Below are 26,133 nucleotides of genomic sequence, written 5' to 3'. Positions count from 1 at the left end.
TAGTGCATTCATTGGCAATGAGCCACACTGCTACTTAACGTCAGCCTCGTGGCTAACTCCCTTTCTCATATTATTACACTACAGTGGACCAAGAGATATGATATGAGGCTTCTGCCTATCTACAATTAACATATTTACAGCAATGATATTATCCTGCCTATCTCTGGCTTTAGAATCTTAATTTTCCTCCATTATGATAGCCCCCCCATTATGATCACTTTCTTTTTTGAAGGCTGTATGTACTGTAAGTAGACATTCATCTTTAGTGATGAGATTCCACTAGATATTATGTGTGTCTGTGTGCATTTGTGTGTCTGTCGGTGCATGTCTGTGTGTAAGGGATAGTGGTCTACGTCTGGACGGACACTACACCCCCTTTTCTCCCAGAACCCCCGTTCAGTGTGTCTGACCTCCATTCCCTCGCTGAAGACCCTGGCTGTGTGTGTTTTAGAGGCCTGATCGGCCCTCCAGGCGACAATGGGACTCTCGACGGAGACTGCAACACAAAGGCATTCTGAGAAAGACCGTCCGCATGCCTCGCTGCCCTTAATGCAGCTTGTCTGGGCCCTAGTGAGACGCCCCAGTGTGTGTGTGCGTGGGGGGAAGGGGGTGTTCTTACACATGATCAATGATCCAGCCTGTTCTCCATTGTACCGCTTAACCCTTTCCCCTCTCCTCCTCCCTCCCGCTGTCTTTCTCTCCCACCTATTATGTTTCTCTTCTCCCTCTCTCCATCCACACCTCTCCCTCAGTCTCGCTGGCCCTAATCAGATCTTCTGTTGTGGAAACACGTTTGGCTTCCTTCTGGAAATGAAAACAAATGCTACCTCCCATTCCATTAGGAACACTGAGAGTTCCTCCCTTTAGGTCATTCTCCCTGAGTAACTCATCCCAGACCCTACACACACACACACACACACACACACACTACACTTGTAGTGGCTGAGCGATCAAAGCCCAGAACCCCGGCTATGTTGAAGAGCTTTGGAGGGACTCCAAGCCACTGTGGAAGCTGGGGCCAAACTCTCACACCAGCAATAGAACTCAACCCAATGGAACAAAACCGAGAGAATAAGATACTGCAGTGCAATATAAACCCAGCAGCTGGCCTTAAGGTTAGGTTGCGGTTTCTGGAGCTGGGAGAAGCAGGTGAACAGGGGATCATAGCTATAGGATGACTAGATCTGGAATGTGATCCAGGGCATTGATAAAAACTGTTTAGTGTGTGAGTTTTGTAGGTCACAGGCCTGTGGTGGACTTGGATTGGCGTCTGAAATAGAGGAGGGTGTCAGGGATGGTCCCCTTCAGTGTAGCCGTGGAGTCCGGTGGGTAGTCCCTTCTTTATATTTAGGATAGGATGGCAGGTTTCCCCATGCGTGTCTGCATGCGTGCGCACGTATGACTCCTCTTTGGTGGCGAGTCCAACATAGACGCATGATGGTATACCTCAAGTCACCGGATGAAAAATATCCCAATATCACACAAATTCTGGTGCTGAACCGTGCAGAGCTCTTCAAAACTCATTACTGCTCTATTTGCTAAGATGCTCTCCTCTCCTCCTGCTGTGGCTGGGAGCTGGAGGGAAAAGGAGTGTGTGTGTGTGTGTGTGTGTGTGTGTGTGTGTGTGTGTGTGTGTGTGTGTGTGTGTGTGTGTGTGTGTGTGTGTGTGTGTGTGTGTGTGTGTGTGTGTGTGTGTGTGTGTGTGTGTGTGTGTGTGTGTGTGTGTGTGTGTGTGTGTGTGTGTGTGTGTGTGTGTGTGTGCAATGGATGGGTGTGTCTGAGCCTTCACCACACAGCTCTCTGCTCTCCTCTGGCTAAACTGTAATTACAGGTTGCTTGTTTGACTCTGAACACCGCACTGAAATACTGTGTTTTTCCATCGGCGTGTCTGGTGACCATGGTTCTACAGCTGTGTGTTTCAGTGAGTTTATTAGAGTTTCTACAGGGTGTTTTTGAGTGCCTGCATGTGCTTGTGTGAGTGGTAATTTAATGTGTGCCTTCTGTCAGTGTGGTGTGTGCGTGAAGGTACTCAACGTTGTGCAACTATGATAGACTTACAAAGTGTGTGTGTGTGTATCCTTTGCTAGTGTGGCATATAAATCATTTTGGTGTGGATAGTAAACAAGTACTAGAAAATAGCTTTCTCCAAATGATTCCATATCTTCCCCAACTTCAATATTAATCTCCTCATGACAGCCATCAGTAGATATTCTCTCGGTCTCTGTGGTGTTTTTCCCCCTTGACTCTGGGTTCAGATTCGGTGTGGAGGGGAAGGCAGGGGAGGGCTGGCCCAGCTGGGACGGAGCAGAGAGGAAGCAGGCTGTGCTGAGTGTTGCTTTCCGCTACCTGGACACATACAGAGAACTGCTGCAGGAAGAGGGTGAGAGGTCCAACAGCTTCCCCAAGGTACTGGCCCAGCACACATTAATGGAACAAACACACACACACACGCGTGCGCACATACACACATACACACACACACACACAGACACACACACGCACACACAGACACACGCACGCACGCGTGCGCACATACACACACACACACGCACGCATATGCACATACCCGTGCGCACATACACACAGATACACCACGAACGCACACACAAACAGACATCCAGCAGGACGATGGCGTGAGATCTAACAACTCGTTAGTGTTAAACACGCACTTTACAAGCACACACACACACACCTGCTCTTCCATCCAAGCAGCCTGGCATCAAGGCCGTGTGCTGTGGCGTTCTCTCTGGGTGGGAGCTGTGTGTGGAGTGTTGATTCTGGCGGCAGCCTGTTAGGGCCGCCCCGGTTGTCATGGTGACGGAAATGACTCAGCTGAACACACCTTGGGAAATGAGGCTTTTGGCCTCTTCGATCTTTCCTTCTATATTGACATTAAAAACACATCTGTCGGTTTCGCTTCATGGCCTCTAACACTGCTCCGTTCTGTCGCCACTGTCGTCTACCTATCGCTCTGTAGTGTTCTGTCTCGCTTTCTTTCTCTCTCGCTCCTTTCTCTCAGAACACTGTAGATGCAGTCTGTCTGTCCAGCAGCACATCTAGTGACCAACTGCAACTGCCCACACAGTGCTGGTAGACACACAGACAGAGGCACAAAGTGCACTCGCTCTCTGAAAGTCATGTCTCTCCTCTGCCTCAGGAGCTATATCTGTGTGCAGTCCAACAACTCAGTCAGTTCCCTGAGCTCGTGGAAGACGTGCTGAAGCTTCAGCGCTGGACCGAGATCCTCCAATGCCCGTAAGTCACACATCCACCCCAGCCAGATACACACGCAAGCACACACACACACACACACACACACACACACACACACACACACACACACACACACACACACACACACACACACACACACACACACACACACACACACACACACACACACACACACACACACCGAACCCGCAGCCTCGTCTTTTAGCACCAGTCTGCTAGCGTTTCTGGTATTCTGGGGCTGTTGAAAGGCGTTGCAGCGGGATATTGCTGTGTCGCACCTCTTGGTTTAGTCAAAGCCTTTGTGCAATAATCACTGTTAATTAGTGTAATAGGTTGTTTTTAATGGCCTTGGTTTCTCCTATAGCCTCCTAGCTCACACTGGCTTTTCTTGCACTTCAACTATTGTGGTGCCTTCCCCTATAAATAGGGCTAGGAGTTTACCTTGACCTTGCAAGGAAGAACTCTGGCCCCTATTAATTACGATCTACTTGCTTACAAGCGACGGTACATACAGGCCTTTGGATCCATCCCACTGTAGCACACAAGCCATCACAGCCAAATACAAACTAGCTGGCTTTGAAAGGATGCATAGACTGACAGACCGTCTACTGTGTTTTCCTAAGCAGCTCCGAGGAGGACAAGGAGATTCGGAAGAAGCAGGTGCGTCCTCTTTTCCGCCACTTCCGCCGCATCGACGCCTGTCTGCAGCCCAGAGAGGCCTTCCGGGGATCAGACGAGAGTGAGTGAGACAGGATGTGATGCAAAACGCATCATACTGTGACACTTTCTGTATTTTGAAAGTTCTATATCTTGAAAATGTAATTTCTCACAGTCAAAAGAGTGGACCAGATCAACAGTGGACCAAAATATTGTTTTAAGCCAAAAATATTGTTTGAGTGGTATTTTCCTTTAAGGTCTTAATATACAGGCCAACAGATATGAGGATATGGGACAAATGTTGTACACACTAGAGCCATGTGGGTGAAGTTTAAATGGGTGTGTGTGTGTGCGCACAGTCTTTTGCAGGGTGTACACGCCGGACCACTCGTACGTGACGATCCGCAGCCGTCTGTCGTGCCGCGTGGGGGAGATCCTGGCGCTGGTCAGGGAGAAGCTGCAGTACAGCGAAGACCAGCCAACCCAACCTGGCAACCTGCTGCTGGTGGCTGTCACCTCCGCTGGGGGTAGGACCACACACACACACACACACACACACACACACACACACACTGGCCCACACACACACACAGATACTGTATACATTAAACCTACGATTACTTCTCGCCATGCCTACTTTTTGATTTGCGTTGTGCAGGGGGAAAAAAAACACTTCAACAACCAAAACACCCAATCAGACAATGCAAGCTTTGACATGATTGTTTGAACAGCGACGCTTACATCCACAAAGAGGTTTAGATTTAAATCCACAAATGACTACCCACCACTGCTTGGAGCTAAGCTGCCAAAAGTGATTTGACTCTATGGAGATGAAAACAGTTTGTTGATGTTCTGGCATGTCTCTCTGTGCTTTTTGTTATGTGTTCGCTGGAATCTCTACTAATCCATTGCGTGTGTGCTGATGTGTGAGCTCATCTGTGTTGTTGTGTTCTCAGAGAAGGCCGCTTTCCGGCCTAGCGACGAGGCAGTCTTCACCACCCTGGGAGTCAACACTCACCTGTTTGCCTGCGAGCCCTCCGAGCTGGAGAGCCTGGTGAGTCCTAGTGCACGAGTTCTCACTTAACAATGGAGAGGAATGAAAAGCCCTGGCTGGTGGCCATTTTGGACTAAACATTGTTTACATTTGATTCATTATAGTTCTCAGAAAGTTACCAATATAAGAAATATGCCAAGGAGATGAAACAATTGTGTTTTAGTCCAAAAGAAATATGCCAAGGAGATGAAACAATGGTGTTTTAGTCCAAAGCTTCTCTGGTAAGACGCCTCTTTTTGTTTCTCTTTTAGCTTCCCTTACCTGAGGAGATCCACTGGTCGCCCGGCGACAGTAAACTACATGACATGAGTGCTGAGGAGGTAGCCACTCAGCTGGTAGTGTTTGACTGGGAGCTCTTCAGCTGCGTGCATGAGGTCCGTGATTGGTGGAGCTGATAGTACTGGGCAGAACCTCTGCTAAATAATTGCACAAAAAAAAGTTAGCAGTTAACAAAAAGTTAGCAGCGACGAGAACTTTTTATGCTGTGTGTGGTCTACCTACATTTTCGATGCTCTAGACTTATTGTACGTTTCTACATTATGTCCAGGTGGAGTTTGTGTGCTACGTGTTCCACGGCGAGCAGGCTCGCTGGCGCCCCCTCAACCTTGAGCTGGTATTGCAGCGATGCAGCGAGGTGCAGCATTGGGTCGCCACCGAGATCCTGCAGTGCCAGTCGCTGCCTAAGAGGGTGCAGCTCCTCCGCAAGTTCATCAAGATCGCAGCTCTGTGAGTTCCGGGTGTCTTGTCAGTCCTATTGAATTATGTGCCAATTTGATGATATGTTTTAATAGTGTGAATGGTCACGATAATAGTTTAGATTAGTGCCAAGTAGTGTTATTTGGTCATTCCTAGCAGTGTGTTTTATGGTGTTAGTTTATGGTGAAGTGTGTGTTATTGTCTAGTCATATCTAACGTGTGTGTGTGTGTGTGTGTGTGTATGTACTCCAGGTGTAAGCAGCAGCAGGACCTGCTGTCTTTCCTAGCTGTGGTCCTGGGGCTGGACAACCCTGCAGTCAGCCGCCTTCGCCTCACCTGGGAGGTAAAACCCCCCCACACACACACCAGTGGAGGCTGCTGAGGGGAGGACGGCTCATAATAATGGCTGGAACGGAGTGAATGGCATCAACCACATGGCAACCATGCGTTTGATGTATTTGATACCATTCCACTGATTCTGCTCCTGCAATTACCACAAGCCCGTTCTCCCCGGTTACGGTGCCACCAACTTCCTGTGATACACACCCCTCCATGCACACACAGTCAACATACACGTCAGCAAACACACTGGCGTAGGGATTTGTTTATAACTCTGGGGACTATTTGTCTGTGGTTTGTGGCAGGGCCTCCCTGGGAAGTTCAGGAAGCAGTTCCAGCAGTTTGAGAGCATTGCGGTGAGTGGCTGTTCGGGGTCTCCAAGGGGACAGTTAAGGGAGTCCTTATAATATGGGCTTACTGTATATCAGGGTTGGGCTAAGTTCCATTTCAGTCAGTCAAGATTCATAAGAGGTCTTCTGACCTCAAAAAGTAAATGACCCCAATCTGTATGTGGCTATGGGTTCATTTATAAGGCACATTTAGTGAAGGGTGAGTGAGTGAACGTGGTGTTGTTTTTCAGGATCCATCCAGGAACCACAAGTCATACAGAGACCTGATGGGCAGCCTCAGACCCCCCCTCATCCCCTTCACACCACTGCTGCTCAAAGGTGAGACACACACACACACACACCAGTGGAGGCTGCTAAGGGCAGGATGGCTCATAATAATGTCTGTTAAAATGGAATGGCATCAACCACATGGAAACCGTGTTTAATGGATTTGATACCATTCCACCAATTCCGTTCCAGTCAGTACCATGAGCCCGTCCTCCCCGATTAAGGTGCCACCAAGCTCCTGTGACACACATCAAGTAAATACACACAAACACTGTAGTTCTCTCTCTCCACTACCCAAATGCATATGTTCATCGGCAAAAAGTGAAATCTTTACTAATACAAAACACACACTGAAACACACACACCATCCACACAGGCTGCCATTGGCTCAAACCACAGACTAAATAAGTGACGTCGGGCTGCTACTCAAGGCCTCTCCCTGGCCATGGACACGCATACAAAAACACAGTTGAAGAAACACTACACTGTGTTTGTGTGTGGTGCTGAAAACAGGGGCACAAACATCTACACCCCGCCCCAAACACAGCACCCCCGCAGATGTTGTCCAGATGTGAGTTCATAATATCTCTGACACACACACACACACACACACACACACACACACACACACACACACACACACACACACACACACACACACACACACACACACACACACACACACACACACACACACACACACACACGATGCTGTGTAGTGTGATTAGAAGGCAGCCGATGAGCCCCGCCTTGCTAATTAACACCCATAGTTAATCTCTCCCTCAACCCTAGCCTGGGTACCAGTCTCTTTTAGCTAACATTCCACTCCTTTGCTACTCCTTGTCATTTGGAATGGCAGTGGAATGTTAGCCGAAGAGAATGGTTTTCCGGCTACCTGAATCCTGCACAAACACAAAGCCCAGCAGGGAGACCGCATGCTGAGCAACACAAGTATGCGACGATCATACTTGTTTCATGCTAGATGCAGCCGATGATGGAGTCTACATGTAAACATACTTCTACATCCCCTTGATGAATGAATAAAGACTGCGGTACATTCACAGTCGTACACTTAAATACACAGACATACAAAGACATCCAGCATATTCACACACACACACACGCACACACGCACACACACGCACACACGCACACACGCACACACGCACACAAGCACATAAGCACATAAGCACATAAGCACATATCGGCATTGAGGCACTTCATAACCTACCGCACCGACTTAACAGAAGTCCCTCATTATCGAAGAAAGGCACGTTTTCTCCCTCTTTCTCTCCCTCTCTCACACCCTCTTAACTCAACATGGGACCCTGTCTATAAACATAACCAGGTGACATTAATCTCTCTACTTTGAGAACACACACCTCCTCCACGGGTGATCAGCTCCATAATGAGCTCTACCCCCCCTCCATCCTGACCTCCCCTCCACCCTGACCTCCCGCCTCCTCCACCCTGACCTCCCCCCTCCACCCTGACCTCCCCCGCTCCACCCTGACCTCCCTCCCGCTCCACCCTGACCTCCCTCCCGCTCCACCCTGACCTCCCTCCAACTCCACCCTGACCTCCCTCCCCTCACATTTACATTACATTACATTTAAGTCATTTAGCAGACGCTCTTATCCAGAGCGACTTACAAATTGGTGCGTTCACCTTATGACATCCCCTCCACCCTGACCTCCCTCCCCTCCACCCTGACCTCCCTCCCCTCCACCCTGACCTCCCTCCCCCTCCACCCTGACCTCCCTCCCCCTCCACCCTGACCCCCTCCCGCTCCACCCTGACCTCCCTCCCGCTCCACCCTGACCTCCCTCCCCCCACCCTGACCTCCCGCCTCCTCCACCCTGACCTCCCTCCCCCTCCACCCTGACCTCCCTCCCCCTCCACCCTGACCTCCCGCCTCCTCCACCCTGACCTCCCTCCCCTCCACCCTGACCTCCCTCCCGCTCCACCCTGACCTCCCTCCCCCTCCACCCTGACCTCCCGCCCGCTCCACCCTGACCTCCCGCCCGCTCCACCCTGACCTCCCTCCCCTCCACCCTGACCTCCCTCCCCCTCCACCCTGACCTCCCTCCCCTCAACCCTGACCTCCCTCCCCCTCAACCCTGACCTCCCGCCTCCTCCACCCTGACCTCCCGCCTCCTCCACCCTGACCTCCCGCCTCCTCCACCCTGACCTCCCGCCTCCTCCACCCTGACCTCCGGCTCCTCCACCCTGACCTCCCTGCTCCTCCACCCTGACCCCTGATCTCTCGCCCTGACCTCCCTCCCCTCCACCCTGACCACCTGACCTTCCTCCCCCTCCACCCTGACCTCCCTCCTCCTCCACCCTGACCCCCTGACCTTCCTCCCCCTCCACCCTGACTTCCCTCCTCCATTGCCACGTGCCCTGCTTTCAGTGTCAACTCTTTTTTTTCTCTCTCTCCATTCCTCACTCTTTCAAATCTAATCATTTCAAGGGAGTTCTCATATTTCTTTTTAGATCAACAAAGAATTGGATCTATTCAGAAATTGGATCAACAAAATACCGCTGCAGTTATTCCACAGGCCAGCCTTATCCATCACTGTGATAATAGATTGGTTATAGACTACATACAATATATACTTACATTATTCTACACCATAACACTGTGTGTGCAACTTCCTTAATGTGTGGTATATTACACTTAGTGTGTGCTTGTCTCGTTGTCGCTCCCTCTCGTTATCTCGCTCTCTTTGTCCATTTCTCCTCCCCCTTGGGTATGAAATCTCTTGTCAATGTCACTTGGACACCAAAAAACGTGTGGAATGTTTTCCATTTGAAAGCTGTGTATACCAGGCTCTAATATAATGTAGTCATTTAGCGCGTCTGCCAAGTGACTAAAATGTTAATGCAAAATAGTAAGGCTTACAGTCAATAGTAAGCGACTTACGGTCATGTGTGCGTACACTTTTTATGTTTGGGTGGTCCCGGGAATCGAACCCTCTACCAACTGAGCTACAAAGGACCATAAACTTAAACAAGACAAATGTTCAACACGATGTACATACTGTAAAAAACAACTCCTATGGCTACCAGGTCGAATGCTTTCACAGCTAGATGCTTCCACTTTTTCATAATATGACCATAGAGAATGATAGAGGACTCCTCTTTGTATCTGGCCCATTATGGCATCTGTGAGCGCACGGGCAGCGCCATTGAGGCCGTCTCCATTTTGTTGTAGTCAATTTTCTTTTGTACTGTTTTCATGAGTTGGTAAACAAACTGAAAGGGTCCATACTCCCATCTGGAATGTGTTGTTTGAACAGGTATAAAACCAAGGTTGGCTTTTTATTGCCACCTGTAGTTATGGAATGTTTGCGCACAAGTATAATTAATTGGCTGATCCATCCTGATGACCTGGTGAGAATTATGAGTTCCTCCCTTAAAGGGATAGTTCACCCAAATTAAGAAATAACACTGTAGAAAAGGCCCATGGAGTTGGTGGAATACTCCTTTAATTAATTGCCATTTACTCAGCTGGGCCAGGGGGCGCTTTAATTAGGTCAGGTGGAAATGTCCTACAGATCTCAACTCTATAAAAGGAGGAAATTGCCATCGCCTGATCTCGCTGCTTTCTCTTCCCTAAATCCATCTGATCCAGAAGTTCTGTGCGTCCATGAATCCACGTAAGTCCACCGACTCTTACCTTTCATCAGAATGATCTGTGGTGATCGGGAGAGTGGGCCATTCAGTTATTGTTTATAGTTATCACCGCGGAGCGCGGCTTGGAGCGCACGCTTGAAACATATTGTGTAATGTGAATTGTTAATAATGACTGCTATGATTTGATCTTTGATTATGAATTTGATTGTATACATGTTATTTGTTTCCTTTGTGATGCAGCACAGACTACCAGTAAATATACCACTTTATGGTTAAAGGAATTCCTGCCTCAGTCTCATACATTCCTCTGTCACCTGACACGTGACCACCTGTTCACCTTCACTGTCAGTCATCCTACCTGTCCAGCACCCACACAGATTCCACTAATCTTTCAATGGTCCTTTGAGCCGGATGATGACTGAACCAAAGACAGGTGAAAAGGAAATGGAGGCGGAGAGGGAAGAATTGTCTCCACTGGAAGGAAGAAGAGAGGAGGAGAGAGCAGCTGAGGGAAAGGTCTTGGAACAAAGGAAATATCCAGGAGCTAAGCCTAAAGCAACAAAGGCTTCATCCTCAACCACCAGGAGCACCAGAAGAACCAGGCAAGCACCTGGTTATCTTAAGGACTATGTGGTCGAGGTTCCGACATCAAAGGGCAAGCCCACCAGAGCTCAAAGAGTTGATGGATCAACTATATGTTTCAGCCATCAACCATCCCCTCTGAGCCAAGGACCGGAAACTGCTTTGGAGCAGGAAAGTGGTCTACGTGAGGAACCTATGGAAGAGGTAACTCCCACTGCACAGGTCGACCAGCTTCCAGAGGCAGGCTCCGCTCACCCCTTAACTAATGGGAAATCGTCGAAGCACTCTAGACGGAGTGGGAGTTCGACCAGTGGATACCCCTTTGGAAGTGGCCATGGCAGCCGCCATTCACTAGCCCTCAGCAATTCACAGAACGCTGTCCTACAAGAGAGGATGAAACTATTAGCTTTGGAGGAAATTGAGCGTCAGATTGAGGAGGAACGACAGGCTGACGAACGATGTCACCAATTGGATGTGCAGGCCCGTAGAGCTCTACAGGAAAGGGAATTCATTGCCAAGGACCTGGCACAGCAGCGACGGCACCGTCAAGCCAGAAGGGAATTAGAGGAGGCACGGATGGTCTCATCCTTCCTGGAGAGGAACGAACAGGGAGTTGACCTGACCACCCCTCCACATGGACCTGAACTGTCTGCCTTTCTTTCCCAATCTGCCCCTCTGGTACAGCATGGCACACAGTCCTCGGAGGCTCCGGGGTCAACAGCCAACATGGAGCACGGGAGACGGGCCGCTCCGCCAACGCCCTCTATGCCAGTGACACAAGTTAGCATTCCTCCATCTGGACAAAGCATCACTCCTTCGCCTTTCCGCCAATTACCAACCAAGGCAAATCGTTCCTTTCATCCAGGGCCAGGCCAGTCCTCAAACAACAGGTCGGAGGGCTCTCGCCCAATTCCGGCTGCCACAAATGGTGGGTCTGGGACAGTAGGTGACCGGCCCAATGAGGCCACAGTGGGCTCATCAGAAGTCCCGGGTTTATCCTTCACGCAACCAGAAGAGGGAGCCAACATTATGAAACTTCTAGTAGCCTCAGCCTATGGAATTCCCAGACCCAAACTGCCATACTTTGAAAACGGAAAGGAGAGTGAATTTGTCCTTTTGGAAATGGCATTGGAGAGTCTACTGGGTATTCACAGTCATCTGTCAGAACGCTACAAATACCAAGTACTAATGGATCATTTGCGGTTTCCAAGTGCATACAGACTGGCCCAATCCTTTATGCATTCCGCAACACCATACACGACAGCTCTCCAGGCCCTGAAGGCAAGATATGGTGAGCCACGTCAGCTAGTCCAGAATGAACTAAACAACATCCTGAACACGTCTCCAATTAAAATGGGAGACCATGCTGCCTTCCAAGAATTCTCCCTGGCTGTCCAATCCCTGACCTCTATGCTCCAATCCGTTGAAGGAGAGGACGGGAACGAGCTAAAATGTGGCTCCCACGTGGACAGGCTTCTTAGCAAACTTCCAGTGTACCTCAGAGACAGTTTCATTGAACATTGTTTGAATAAGGGCATCCTGAAAGAGGGCTCGAGAAGCACCTATGCTCTCAGAGACCTGGCCACATGGTTGGAGGTGAAGGCAAAGGCGAAGAGCATCGCTCACCAGGCCACAATCTCCGCCATAGCCACAGGGGGAAGGAAGGAGTTTGAACGCCAGCAGGGACAGAACAGGCCAAATCCCACTACCATGTACTTAAATAGTGAGGCCGGGAGGAACCCGGGAAGAAGACCCCTCTCAAGAGCAAGAACATCAAATTCCAGCCTTACTGCCCATATTGCAATAGTAAGGGGCACTTCCTTGGCTCATGCCCCAGAGTAAAAAAGCTCACTCAAACTCAATTGAAGGCCTGGATCACTTCAGGCGAGCGATGCTACAAGTGTGCCCGTAGCCATAAGGTGGAGACCTGCACATTGAGGAAACCCTGCAACCGCTGTAAAGAAATCCATCTCACCGTGTTGCATGATCTATTTCCCCAAGCAAAGAAGGAGCAGAGTATGCTCATGGTAGGAGCTGCAAAGGAGCTGTATCTCGACCAGCAGAACCGATCTCCAAGGGTCATGTTGAAGGTGGTCAAGGTCACTCTGCAAAGTGAAGGGAGAAGCATTGATACATTCGCCATTCTAGATGATGGGTCAGAAAGAACAATCATTCTCACAGCGGCCACCCGTCAGCTTAACCTGGAAGGGACCCCCGAGACCCTTAATCTCAGAACGGTGCGACACGATGTTATCCAAATGAAAGGCTCTGCTGTAACCTTCAGCATTTCACCTTCAGGAAACAGGGGCGTGGCCTATAACATCACCAATGCCTTCACGGCAGATGGCTTGAATCTCGCAGAGCACTCCTGCCCGGTAAGTGTTCTACAGAAACAATATCCTCATCTACGAGGATTGCCTCTTCCTAACCTGGCCAGAGTAGCACCACTTATCCTGATTGGGTCAGACCACCCACATCTCGTCACCCCGACTGAGCCTATACGAGCTGGACCAGAAGGAGGACCCATTGCTGTCCATACATCCTTGGGTTGGGCTGTGCAAGGTCCATCCCATCTACTTCTCTCCACCCAAGCTGTACAGTCACAGCAAGTCCTCTTCACCAGAAGCAATCCAGATGCAGCCACTGACCTCCTTCGAATGTTGAGATGCTATGGAAGATGGACACCTTCTCCAACCGGAAGCTACAGGAGGTCACTCGCTCGAAAAATGACTCCTATGCATTAGACCTCCTGGAGAAGAGCACCACCACCACTGAAATGGATGGAGTTCGCAGGTATGCAACCCCACTGCTACGGGTGCCCAACCATCCTCCTCTGGCAACCACGACACGGGCTGTACTCCCACTACTGCGTGGAACAGAGCGACGCCTGGTGAAGAATCCTGAGCTTGCAGAAGTTCATAACCGAGAGATTCATAACCTTGTGAAGGCAGGCTACGTCACTGAAGTGACAGCTCATGAAGAGGGAAACGCACTCCGTGAATCCTGGTATCTCCCTCACCATGTTATCCAGCAACATGGTGGGAAGTATAGACTTGTCTTCAACTGTTCATTCCAAGCAGCTGGTCAAAGCCTGAATGACTGTCTACTCCCCGGACCAACCTTAGGTCCTTCCTTGCTCGGTGTCCTTCTCCGGTTCCGGCAGCACTCTACAGCCATCAGTGGAGACATCAAAGCCATGTTTCATCAGATTCGTTTACTGCCTTCCGACACCACACTGCTCCGGTTCATATGGCGAAATACGGAACGAGATGCAGAGCCCACAATCTATGAATGGCAGGTACTCCCATTCGGCACCACCTGCAGTCCTTGCTGTGCCATATACGCTCTGCAGAGACACGCACGGGAGCATCCAGACAGTGACCCAGAAGTATTGGATTCAGTGGAAAATGCCTTCTATGTGGATAACTGCTTACAAAGCATCCCATCCACGGCTGAAGCGAAATCACTCCTTGATAAAGTGCGGAATCTCCTGTCCAAAGGGGGATTTGAGGACCGACAGTGGGCTAGTAACAGAGCGGAGGTTATCCAGCACCTCCCGCCACAAGCTAGGTCCAGTAGCAGTGAACTATGGCTAACGCAGTCTGGTGCTAACCCAGAAGAGCCCACTCTAGGACTGAGGTGGAGCTGCCTACCGGATACCCTGGGGTATAAGCACCGCTCATCCCCGAGTACCGAAACCCCCACTCTGCGCACCGAAACCCCCACTCTGCGCACCATCTATCGGACCCTGGCCAGTCAATACGATCCCCTTGGGTATATCCTGCCATATACAACACGGGCCAAAGTCTTAGTCCAGGAACTGTGGCAGACCAAGAGGGACTGGGATGAACCAATCCACCCAGCTGACCTAGTGGAACGATGGATCTGTTGGGAAACTGAGTTAACGGAGCTCTCTGATGTCCAAATGCCAAGATGTTATGTACCATCCTGTGTTGACCAACTGGGATCATGCCTGGAACTGCATGTGTTCTGTGACGCTTCGGAGCGAGCTTATGGGGCGGTTTCCTATCTTAGAGTGGAGGATAAGGCAGGCCACACCCATGTCTCCTTTGTCATGGCCAGGTCCAGGGTCGCACCCAAGAAGCAGTTGTCAATGCCTAGGCTGGAACTCAGTGCTGCCCTTTCCGGAGCCCAGTTGGCCTCTACCTTGCGAGCCGAGCTCACCTTGCCAATCCAAAGGATCATCTACTGGAGTGATTCGACCACTGTATTGACATGGCTCAAGTCGGAGTCCTGCAGGTATAAGGTGTTTGTCGGGACTCTCATTGCGGAAATCCAAGACCTAACAGAAGTCCAGGACTGGAGGTATGTTGATAGTATAAACAATCCTGCTGATGACATTACTAGAGGTAAAACCCTTAAGGAATTGGCTAAACCCCATCGCTGGAGCTTGGGACCACCATTCTTGTCCCAACCAGAGAACGAGTGGCCGACAGCCCCCAGGCGTGCGGCCCCTCCGCAACCAACTGAAGCTCATGAGTTAAGGAAGTCTGCCCAATGCTACAGCATTTCTACGGAACCAACAACAGCTCTCCCTGACCTAACACAATCCCAAACACTGCCGGATCTGATCACAGCCACAAACCAGACCTCAGATGGGGTGGCTTCTATACCTACCTCCCTCGCGGCAGAGACACTACTCCTCCAGCAAGCACAAGCAGTTAGCTTCCTGAGGAGTTAAAAGCTCTGAAAGCCGGTAGGGGGAAGTGGCTAAGGGCAGCCGTCTTTCTCTCTTGCCCCAGAATATGATCCAATCCTTGGAGGGATCAGAGTTGGAGGAGGCTGCGCCAAGCGGAGGTTTTGGACCCAGATGCTATCCACCCAATTATCCTCGACTCCAGACACCCTCTTACCAGGCTCCTCATCAAGAGTTATGATGAGCGGCTTCTCCACCCAGGGCCAGAGAGGGTCTATGGGGAGATGAGGCGGAAGTACTGGATAATTGGAGGACGAGGAGCCATTCGTAAGCACCAATACGCCTGCGTAGAATGTCAGAGATGGCGGGCCGGAGCTACGGTGCCCAAAATGGCAGATTTACCCCTGCTCGCTTGCGCCTCCTTAAACCACCCTTCTGGTCAACAGGAGTAGATTGCTTCGGCCCCTTGATGATCAAGTTAGGTCGTCGTGTGGAAAAGCGCTGGGGCATTCTATTCAAGTGTATGACAACCAGATGTGTCCACCTGGACCTACTGGAGAGTTTGGATACGGAAGCCTTCCTCATGGCCCTACGGCGGTTTATCTCCCGACGGGGAAACCCTACGAGATCCTGGCTGACAGAGGTACGAACTTCAAGGCAGGAGAAGCCAGGTTGGAGGAAGCCTTCAAAGCCATGGAACCCAGCTTCCAGGATCAGCTGATGGACCAACAAATCTCATTCAAATTTAACCCTCCAGGCGCTCCTCATTTTGGAGGAACATGGGAGCGAGAGATCAAATCTGTAAAGACGGCTTTACGAGTCGTACTAGGGGACCAAACTGTCACTGAAACGGTCTTGAGGACTGTCCTGATAGAGGTGGAAGGGATTCTGAACTCCAAACCCTTGGGATATCTCTCTGCAGACATTGCTGACCCGATCCGGTTACACCGAATATGCTCTTGATGGGACGCCGAGATGCGTCACTTCCTCAAGCCATGTATGCTGATACCAACCTCGTAGGCAGACGCCGGTGGCGACACAGCCAAATCTTAGCTGACCATTTTTGGGCCCGATTCATTCGGGATTACCTACCAAGTCTACAGCACAGAGGGAAATGGCGGAGAGAAATGGCCAGCCTGGAAACTGGCCAAGTAGTAATGATGGTGGACCCTCAGCTGCCTCGAGCCTCCTGGCCGGTGGGCCGTATAACTAAGACCATGCCTGGGACCGATGGTCGTGTTAGATCAGTGGAAATCCAGGTGAGGAACCGGACATATATCCGGCCAGTTGCCCGACTGATTCCTCTCCCTGAGATGACAGAGGATGGGGAGCAATGAGCCTTTTGAGGAATGTGGAAATTAACAAATTTCCGGGGTGGCTGTAGAAAAGGCCCATGGAGTTGGTGGAATACTCCTTTAATTAATTGCCATTTACTCAGCTGGGCCAGGGGCGCTTTAATTAGGTCAGGTGGAAATGTCCTACAGATCTCAACTCTATAAAAGGAGGAAATTGCCATCGCCTGATCTCGCTGCTTTCTCTTCCCTAAATCCATCTGATCCAGAAGTTCTGTGCGTCCATGAATCCACGTAAGTCCACCGACTCTTACCTTTCATCAGAATGATCTGTGGTGATCGGGAGAGTGGGCCATTCAGTTATTGTTTATAGTTATCACCGCGGAGCGCGGCTTGGAGCGCACGCTTGAAACATATTGTGTAATGTGAATTGTTAATAATGACTGCTATGATTTGATCTTTGATTATGAATTTGATTGTATACATGTTATTTGTTTCCTTTGTGATGCAGCACAGACTACCAGTAAATATACCACTTTATGGTTAAAGGAATTCCTGCCTCAGTCTCATACATTCCTCTGTCACCTGACACGTGACCACCTGTTCACCTTCACTGTCAGTCATCCTACCTGTCCAGCACCCACACAGATTCCACTATCTTTCAAACACATTGATTTCTTTACCCTGCAAGCAGTCTATGAACTATCCCTCTAAACCATAGCAAGTCCCACCCAGTTGACTACAAAAAGGTGAAAGTCCCCAATGGCCCTGCCCATGCTAAAACAGGCTTTTGGGCACTAGAGTACTCCATCCTTCTCTATGGATAGAACACATGAATGCTGGATAGCAGCTTAGCATACTAGATAAGCCTTGCTATTTGTATTGCTCAATGTTTCTCAATTGTGCAACATATAGGATTAAAAAAAAATCTGCATCAGAAAATGTCCATAATATGTCTGCAGCAATAGTGGAATGATTTGTGTTTCACAGTAACTTTACCCACCAGTGTTGGGATTTTCTGTGATATTCATCTATTGATTTCTCCTGCAGGAGCTGCGTCTGTTGTCAAAACGGGAAAGGTTATTTTGGCTGTGTTTTATCTAGTGGAAACCAGGTCAAGTGGCCATGTAGAAATTGCTCCGTCATGTCCTGGTTAATAATATTCTACACTGTTCGCTCAATTTCAGTTTGAGAAAACAAGCACGGAATGCTGTAAGGAATCATTGTACTAAATCGCTGTGAAAAATCTTTTCAAAAATAAAAAACAGTTTTTACAGCTGTTTGAACCTGGTGGACCAAAACCAAAGTAAATGACTTTGGGAAGAGAGGGCTTCCTGGGACCCTGCTCGCTAGTTCAGAAAGCTAGCCGTTAATCTCTGTGGTTAAATAACTGTTCAAGCAGGCGTGTGTGTGTGTGTGTTGAAGAGTAAGGTGCATCTGACTTCTCTCGTGTGGGTGGGTGGTGGGGGAGTGCGGGAGGAATATGCATACGCTTGCTGTGTGATAGAGAGTTGGTTAGCAAAGTGCATCTGCTCTATGTGAGAAGGTGTGTGTCGGTTTGGAAGAGAAGGTGTGTGGGAAGAGAAGGTGTGTGTGTGTTCGGAAAGAGAAGGTGTGTGTGTGTGTGTGTGTGTGTGTGTGTGTGTGTGTGTGTGTGTGTGTGTGTGTGTGTGTTCGGGAAGAGAAGGTGTGTGTGTGTGTGTGTGTTCGGGAAGAGAAGGTGTGTGTGTGTGTGTGTGTTCGGGAAGAGACGGTGTGTGTGTGTGTGTGTGTTCGGGAAGAGAAGGTGTGCCTGCTGTCCAGTGTGCAGCTCATAAAGCTCCGCTCATAGCATCTTTAGTCCAGGGGTGAAAAAAGTCACATTAGCGTATCGTCTCACCTCCTCCCTCCCTCCTCCACACACCCTCCCTCCCCATGTCTAGCGCCATCAGCAGCATTCAGAACATTCCTCCTGACTCAATTAAACATGCCCCCCTCCCCTTCACCCAGCATCCACAAATTCCAGTTCCTATTGAGGGATCACAGATGAACTCTTTGGCTCATCTCTCTCGGTCCTACCTCTCCTCCGTCTGTGGGCTAAAGCACCGGTAGACGAGGGCAGCCGCTGGGGCGAGTGTCGACAAGCCATTACTTAATTGTTCCCTGCCTTCACTGTGTGTTTATCTCTCTCTCTCTCGTTCTCTTTTTTTTATTTTTTCATTTTATCTCTCAGATCTGACCTTCCTCCATGAGAGTTGCAAGTCGTTTCATGGGGAGCTTGTCAATTTTGAGAAGATGGTGAGTATACGTGCAGCCCCTGACAGAATAGCCAAAGAAATGCATGCATTTTCTATTTGGCACAATCGGCGTGATTCCCCTGACTACTGTCTTACTACACGCGTCTCCTCTCCCTTCCAGCATAAAGTTGCAGAGATGGTGAGGAGCATCAGACGATACAGGAGCTCTCAACTGGGTAAGCATTAATGGCCACACCTCCCTCCACAGGCACACCTGTCTGTTAAGAACAGTCTTGAAGGCGCCGAGCTCCACCCTGCCATCTGTTTAGAACAGCACAGCCCTCGGGGCCGTTCAATCACACAACCGCCATTCACTACCACCACACACACACACACACACACACACACACACACACACACACACACACAGGCATTCTCGACACATAATGATATTACTGTCTGACAAACCACCTTGCGTGCTAACCACGCCATTATGTCGAGGTAAACACTTTAACATGATCATTCATTACATAGCCTAGTGTGCATAAACACCCAATAACATTATCACCGCACAGAGTACAGCTCAAAACACTGTGATCTGGTTATCACACAACCTAGCATGTTACATGTTCAATGTCATTATTATCACGTAGCATGACATGCTAAACACTCGATAATGTTGGTATCGCATAGTCTATCTAGCATTACATAACATAACTCACGGACTGGTCCACTATTTTTAGAGCCAGCATCCCCAAGAGTCGGTGTGATTAATTTGTATCGTGCTAGTGCACTACTCAGAAACATTTAGCAATCTGTGCCTTACGCTCATTAGTTTGAGTAAAGCGCGGCACTGTTAGACACACTAAGATCATTGATGTTTCGCACAAATCCAGCTAACGCTGTTACACAATCGACACACACAAGAGATTGCTGACATAATATAAGGCCCTACGCAATGTAACCCAGTAGAACATTGGCCATCTCCACCCTCTTATTTCTATATGTTTATTGACATGGTGCATAAAGAGAGGTTTCACAGCACATGAACAACTTGGCCTATCTACATACACGACAACATCTACATACACGACAACATCTACATACACGACAACATCTACATACACGACAACATCTACATACACGACAACATCTACATACACGACAACATCTACATACACGACAACATCTACATACACGACAACATAGAGGTTTATGCCTTCTGAATATTCTTCATTTGTCCAAGCATATAATATGTAGAAAGATGCTAAACTAGATATTTCAAAAAAATCTGAATGTTCCTCATGATAACACTACTGACACAGTGCGCTGGCTAATGACAAACACCACACAATGTTAAACACCACTAAAATAATTTACGGTACTGCACCTTATGCTATTTTTACTGCTATACTGATTAAAGCATTGTTGGGTTTGGAGCAAGACAGGCATTTCACTGTACTAGTGTACCTGACATTTAAAACTTGAAACATGAGACCAGAGCCTGTTGTTGTTGTATTTTTACTTTTAGATCTAGTTACAACTTCTGTCTATTGGAGGACACGTTCAATCACCTGGTTTCCAAGGTTTAAGCTCCATTGTGATGTAAAGAACACAAACGAGACTTGACGTAACTGTGGTGTGTAGGACCCTGAAGTCGAATAGCTTCGACCCGAAAGCAGCAAAATAGGGTTTATTAGCCCTCACTCTGGGCTTCTCAAAATGAAATATTCCATAGCCTTCATTCAGGATAGTCAGACCAGTTACAGGAAGTGCTGAAAACCCTTTTTTTAGGGCTGTATTATATTGCACACAGTGCTATAATGAATCTGTGCTTAGATGCGTAAATCCTAGAGGGCTTAGTTACAGTGCTACAGATTACCGCTGTACCCTAATGGACTGTATGGAGTGCTTCATTGGGTGACCCAGGGGTCGCTCTTTTGAATTACCCTGTCATTTCTATCCTTCTCTTTCTCCCCATCTCTCTCTCTCTCTCTCTCTCTCTCTCTCTCTCTCTCTCTCTCTCTCTCTCTCTCTCTCTCTCTCTCTCTCCCTCTTTCCCTCTCTCCCTCTTTCCCTCTCTCCCTCTTTCCCTCTCTCCCTCTTTCCCTCTTTCCCTCTCCTCTCTCTCCCTCTCCCTCTTTCCCTCTCTCCCTCTTTCCCTCTTTCCCTCTCTCCCTCTCTCCCTCTTTCCCTCTCTCTCTCTCTCTCTCTCTCCCTCTTTCCCTCTTTCCCTCTTTCCCTCTCTCCCTCTCTCCCTCTGTCCGTCATCTGTTTCCATTAAGCATAGGCTACTTCTGCTTAGCGAGCCAGAGCACACAGGGAGACGTTTAACCGTGGGTTCTCCGACAGCTATAGGCTACATTCAGGCATACACCACATACACAAACCCATTGAACCCCCCCCCCCCAAAATAAATGGCTTCAAAATGTCCCTTTGGGCTCTGGAGTTAATGACCATCTAATCCTATAGATTGCTGCTGCTGTTGTGATGGTGGCACAGAGGAGGATAACGGCGCATCCAAGGAGGATTTTCTGAGCCCAGAATGAGAAAGGACAATCTGTGGCCATTGTTAGTCTGCCTGACAAAAAAAGTGTTTTGCTGTTGGTTAGAACTGAATCAAACCAGTTTCTTTGCCTGCTGTGTTGTGAGGGCTCGTGGTGAGCAGATGCTGCTGCGATCCTCCTGTTAGGTCAAGTGGAAATAGTAGGGTTGTCTTTCGCCGTCTGGTGGTGAGATTAGGACATTGCATGCCACAGCAGCTTCTCTGGGGGTTAAACACTACAATCTAGTGCAGGGATCATCAGCTAGATTCAGCCAAAGGCCTCATTTAAAAAAAAATTGAGCTAGTGGTCTGGGGGAATGGAATATAATTACAAATAACATGTAGACTGCAAATTGACCTCAAGAATCCCAAACATATATGTTTGACAAATCTTACCTTGATTTGAATACAATCACGTGCCTCTGTTATGAGTGGGAATACTTGGGAAAGGGTTGCTTAATTTAAAATAACTTGGAGATGATTTCCTAGTGTTTTTAGACTTGGTGTGTGTGTGTGTGTGTGTGTGTGTGTGTGTGTGTGTGTGTGTGTGTGTGTGTGTGTGTGTGTGTGTGTGTGTGTGTGTGTGTGTCTAAAAACACCAGGAAATCAGCTCCAACCTATATATTTGTGCTAAGAAATTGGGTGTGTAAATAAAAACCACCTGCATGCCAAATTTGACCCGGGGGACCCTGATCTAGGTGGTGAGTATGATTACTGCATACATTGTTTTGTTGAGGGTAACTAATGAACTGACCTCTTTCTCTTTCGTAGCTCTGGATGCAGAGCCTTCCCCCTCTCACCTCCAGACCAAGGCCTACGTTCGCCAGCTGCAGGTCATCGACAATCAGAACCTGCTCTTTGAAATGTCCTGCAAGCTAGAGCCCAAAGACATGTGAGAGAAAGTGCGAATGAGTGGGAGAGGGATGAGAAAGGGGGAGATCACCCCCATACCCACCTTTACCCCCTTTCTCCATTGCAACTCTGCCCTCAATGGTCTCAACCCTGATTGGCTGAATCAGCTAGCCATTTTTGCTACGCTGGGTGTTTTCCTGGCTCCCTCCAGCCTCCTTCCTGGTCTGCTTGTCACGAGCCACTGCTGATTTTGTGTATAATACTCAGACTGCTGGAAACGGCTGAGAAAAATGACTGGAACTGTTTTCTTTGAAGCCTTGTGCGTGTGACTTTGTGAGCATGTTGTGTGAGGAGGGCACAAGGTTTCAGGACTGACTCGACTAGCAGATTGGACAGCCATTTTGTACAGAAAATGAGGATGAATGAATAATACATTTTGTTTGATTTGTTTTTGTTTCCCCAACACCAAGTCATGCTTCTGCTTTCACGTCCAAGTGAAGCCTGTCCAGTTTGCACTGCCACCAAACCCCCTTCCCCAACTGGACCTTTCTGAACTTAACCAAACCAGGACGGTTAGCCCAAATGGGGAAAGGCCGGCTTTGTTTAACTAGACCTGTTGAACTGAAGTCTTTGACATTTGACCCCCAGACAGACTGTATTCCTGCTGTTGTCCCACCTTTTCTCCTTGAAGTACTCAGACGTGAGACAATCTAACCCCGTGACCTCTATCCTAAATCTTGACCCCTCCCCTCCAGCCAATATGGGCACTTACCACCGACAGCTCAGCGGCAGCCCTCAATGAGTCAGCGACAGTTGGATAATATAAAATATACTCCTATGCTAGTTCATACTAGTACTTCTGGGCTAAAATAAACCCAGAGTTTATACCTCTGAACAAAAGCTTCCACCGTGTCACAAGAAGACGTGGTATTTCGGGTGATGGTGGAATGAAAAGTCTCTGAACCCCATGATGTGCTGCAGGCTTATTGGTTCCCCACGTCAAAGATCTCTCTCATTGGTTGAGTCAGTTATTGATTGACAGCTCTTGATAATTCCACCCTTTTGGAGGGTTCAGACTGAGGCCGCAGGTTCACCATCACAAGACAAACCCTTCTTTATGTACAGATGATGGGAGGCCAACAAAATTTGTAACAACAAAGCACTTTTGCCTGACCTCAGGGCACATTTTCAGCATGAGAATTGTTTGTGATTGTATAAAATGTTCAGTATAGTTCAGTTCAATATAATTTTTATCGCAATTTAACAAAGCCATTGTCGCAGAACTCTCAACAAAAGAACCAAGTCCAGTTTTATTCTATAGGCATGGTACCATCATCATGGCCACTTGTACTGCACCATAGTTTCTAATATGCTGATTGATGAATTTTCTCATAGAAAGTATATGGAGTTGAACAACTGGACCCAGTGACGTTGACACCACTTGTTTGCCTGCAACTCTCTCAGGATCCCTGGGTTGCGACCTTCGCGGAGGGCTGCCTGGCAATGCCTGTATGATAAAGCTGTAATGTAAATATTCTATGTGTAAATAGCTAAATAATATGGAGACTCTATTTTGTGTAAAATGCAAGGAGATTATTTAATTTGTTTTGTAAATCTGAGAACGGGTGTAAATGGAGACAGAAATGGAGTCTGCTACTGTAGTTGAGATGAATTATACAGCATATTTCTGTTTTTCTTAAGTGACTGGGAGGCCTGGGATGGGGGGGGGGAGGGGGTCTTAAGTGACTGGGAGGCCTGGGGTGGGGGGGGATCTTGGGGTGACTGGGAGGCCTGGGGTGGGGGGATCTTAAGTGACTGGGAGGCCTGGGGTGGGGGGGGGGTCTTAAGTGACTGGGAGGCCTGGGGTGGGGGGGGGGGGTCTTGACTGGGAGGTGACTGGGAGGCCTGGGGTGGGGGGATCTTAAGTGACTGGGAGGCCTGGGGTGGGGGGGGATTTAAGTGACTGGGAGGCCTGGGGTGGGGGGGATCTTAAGTGACTGGGAGGCCTGGGGTGGGGGGATCTTAAGTGACTGGGAGGCCTGGGGTGGGGGGGGATCTTAAGTGACTGGGAGGCCTGGGGTGGGGGGGATCTTAAGTGACTGGGAGGCCTGGGGATCTTAAGTGACTGGGAGGCCTGGGGTGGGGGGATCTTAAGTGACTGGGAGGCCTGGGGTGGGGGGGATCTTAAGTGACTGGGAGGCCTGGGGTGGGGGGGGTCTTAAGTGACTGGGAGGCCTGGGGTGGGGGGGGGATCTTAAGTGACTGGGAGGCCTGGGGTGGGGGGGATCTTAAGTGACTGGGAGGCCTGGGGTGGGGAGGGGGTCTTAAGTGACTGGGAGGCCTGGGGTGGGAGGCCTGGGGGGGGGATCTTAAGTGACTGGGAGGCCTGGGGTGGGGGGGGATCTTAAGTGACTGGGAGGCCTGGGGTGGGAGGGGGGGATCTTAAGTGACTGGGAGGCCTGGGGTGGGGGATCTTAAGTGACTGGGAGGCCTGGGGTGAGGGGGGGGATCTTAAGTGACTGGGAGGCCTGGGGTGAGGGGGATCGTAAGTGACTGGGAGGCCTGGGGTGAGGGGGGATCGTAAGTGACTGGGAGGCCTGGGGTGGGGGGGGGGGGATCTTAAGTGACTGGGAGGCCTGGGGTGGGGGGGGGATCTTAAGTGACTGGGAGGCCTGGGGTGAGGGGGGGATCTTAAGTGACTGGGAGGCCTGGGATCGTAAGTGACTGGGAGGCCTGGGGTGAGGGGGATCGTAAGTGACTGGGAGGCCTGGGGTGAGGGGGGATCTTAAGTGACTGGGAGGCCTGGGGTGGGGGGATCTTAAGTGACTGGGAGGCCTGGGGATCTTAATTGACTGGGAGGGGTGGGGGGATCTTAAGTGACTGGGAGGCCTGGGGTGAGGGGGGGATCTTAAGTGACTGGGAGGCCTGGGGGGGGGGATCTTGACTCGCGTGGGGTTTTGTTTTTGTACAGAAGTCAGTGTTTACAGTCATCTCTCCTGAAACTCAGATGTGTCATTAGACGTAGCCCAAGGTATCAAATCAACCCTTAACCCCAAGGCAATGTGTAGGTCTGAGAGACTTGGATAGGTGGTAATGTAGTAAGACCTCCACTTTGCCCTGTGATGGGCTAGATGGAAGTATCACTATATTGCTTTGCACCGATCACTTGTTTAGGAGGTAGGGGCTGAGGGTTTGGGAGTCGATCTGCTCTTTTTACCACGGGGAGGCCCTTCGCTCTGGTCTCGGATACTACGCACCTAAATAAAGCCTCTTCTGATGACACCTGTGTGCTGTTGGGTTATTCTGTCATTTTAACCTTGGCTACGGCCTATTTTCTCAATTTTCACTTAACATACAGTATTGGCTCACAGAGCTGCCACACATAGAATGATTGAGCTGTTCTTGCCATGATATGGACTTATCCCTATTTGGTAAAATACCATCTTCTATATCCCACCCCTACCTTGTCACAATACAATCGATTGTCTGAAGCGCATGAAGGAGGAAAGAAATTCCACAAATTAACTTTTAACAGTGTCATCCTAATTGAATGGGACACTTTTAAATGTGCCTTTAGGAGGAAATGCAATTCTGTACTAATCTTTAAAACAAAAGCAATTTAGGTCAAGAGTTGATATTAACAAAGGAAATAGGACTAACAGTACAGATGGATAGCAACTCTACCATAGAGGCACAGAATATGTTAGAGGAAAACCTCAAAGAAATGGACAAACTTATTGAAGAAAGATCAAG

At 49.1% G+C, this 26,133-nt stretch overlaps 1 protein-coding gene across 2 annotated transcripts in view; it reads left to right on the top strand.

Annotated features, from left to right (window-relative positions):
* Nucleotides 1-23,285, top strand: part of LOC123999248 (rap guanine nucleotide exchange factor-like 1) — a 41,910-nt gene extending 18,625 nt beyond the window's left edge. Inside the window, exons 3-15 of one of the 2 annotated variants that reach the window (XM_046304817.1) lie at nucleotides 2,256-2,406; nucleotides 3,158-3,255; nucleotides 3,861-3,973; nucleotides 4,251-4,418; nucleotides 4,848-4,945; nucleotides 5,197-5,319; nucleotides 5,493-5,671; nucleotides 5,894-5,984; nucleotides 6,286-6,336; nucleotides 6,561-6,648; nucleotides 18,980-19,044; nucleotides 19,165-19,219; nucleotides 22,300-23,285. In XM_046304817.1, coding sequence (XP_046160773.1) covers nucleotides 2,256-2,406; nucleotides 3,158-3,255; nucleotides 3,861-3,973; nucleotides 4,251-4,418; nucleotides 4,848-4,945; nucleotides 5,197-5,319; nucleotides 5,493-5,671; nucleotides 5,894-5,984; nucleotides 6,286-6,336; nucleotides 6,561-6,648; nucleotides 18,980-19,044; nucleotides 19,165-19,219; nucleotides 22,300-22,424 — 1,405 coding nt within the window. In that variant the 3' untranslated portion in view covers nucleotides 22,425-23,285. Of the gene's footprint in view, nucleotides 1-2,255; nucleotides 2,407-3,157; nucleotides 3,256-3,857; nucleotides 3,974-4,250; nucleotides 4,419-4,847; nucleotides 4,946-5,196; nucleotides 5,320-5,492; nucleotides 5,672-5,893; nucleotides 5,985-6,285; nucleotides 6,337-6,560; nucleotides 6,649-18,979; nucleotides 19,045-19,164; nucleotides 19,220-22,299 lie in introns of both variants that reach the window. The other variant, XM_046304815.1, reaches the window with a different exon arrangement.
* The last annotated feature ends 2,848 nt before the right edge of the window (nucleotides 23,286-26,133 follow it).

Source organism: Oncorhynchus gorbuscha, linkage group LG16, assembly GCF_021184085.1.
Source record: "Oncorhynchus gorbuscha isolate QuinsamMale2020 ecotype Even-year linkage group LG16, OgorEven_v1.0, whole genome shotgun sequence".
NCBI lineage: Eukaryota > Metazoa > Chordata > Actinopteri > Salmoniformes > Salmonidae > Oncorhynchus > Oncorhynchus gorbuscha.
This window is presented reverse-complemented; position numbering and strand designations above follow the sequence as displayed.